General features: G+C 41.5%; 1 protein-coding gene across 1 annotated transcript in view; it reads right to left on the bottom strand.

Moving 5' to 3' along the window:
- The window catches only part of LOC106000614 (vomeronasal type-2 receptor 116-like), an 11,435-nt gene that overhangs the window by 8,070 nt on the left and 2,467 nt on the right, over nt 1-898 (bottom strand). Inside the window, exon 3 of the mRNA XM_013035896.1 lies at nt 28-162. Coding sequence (XP_012891350.1) covers nt 28-162 — 135 coding nt within the window. The remainder of the gene's footprint in view (nt 1-27; nt 163-898) is intronic.

Genomic DNA, 898 nt, shown 5'->3' with positions numbered 1-898 from the left:
AGATGGAGTAAACTTGCCAACATTCACCCTTTGTCCAAGACCTTCTGGAAAATTCCAAAAGCTCACAATGTCATATTCTGCTTCCAATTTCTTTTGCTCATTCAAAACTACTTGTTCTCCGGCAGGATTGGTAAATTGGATCTTCTTCAAGAAGAGATGTAGCTAAAAGACACACATTACACTATGGCGAATTGCTTCCCAGAGTGAATGCAGAAACCCAGAATAATGTACTGGTGGTGATTTAGCTTTCCTCCCCCATGCAACTAACACATACCACAGGAGTCCAATCAAATAGAGCTGATGCAGGCCTATGGAGATCTAAATTGTTACCAAGATTCTAAAACTTGGTGAATCGAGATAGAATGCAGAAACTGAATTTTAAGAGATTAAAATTTCAGCCACATCTACCTGAACAATGAATTCCATTAAGACAGACATCACTGCCTTTTTCCAGCCAACACAGCCACTCATTTTATAGGTGTGATCAGAGAGTCAGTGTGAAAATAGATAAACAATGGACTAAAAACCCCCTAAGAACTAAACATAAATATCCTATTTATGTTTAGAATATTTGTGACAACAGTGAATGATTACCTTAAGCAAGACTTAGTTTATTGCATGTCTGTGGGTGTGTGGGTGTGGGTGTGTGTTTGTGTGTGTGTGTGTATGGGGAGGTGGCACACAAATACCTGTTCTGGGGTTGAACACAAGGCCTGCTTTCAGTTTTGTTTTATTTGTTTCTCAAGGCTAGCATTTTTCTACTTGAGCCATAGCTCCATTGTTTTTTTTTACTCTGTTTTGGTCCGGTCGTGGGGCCTGAACTCTGGGCCTGGGCGCTGTCCCTCAGCTCTTCAGCTCAAGGCTAGCGCTCTACCACTTGAGCCACAGCACCACTTCC

Source organism: Dipodomys ordii, unplaced genomic scaffold (genome assembly GCF_000151885.1).
Source record: "Dipodomys ordii isolate 6190 unplaced genomic scaffold, Dord_2.0 Scaffold230, whole genome shotgun sequence".
Taxonomy (NCBI): domain Eukaryota; kingdom Metazoa; phylum Chordata; class Mammalia; order Rodentia; family Heteromyidae; genus Dipodomys; species Dipodomys ordii.
This window is presented reverse-complemented; position numbering and strand designations above follow the sequence as displayed.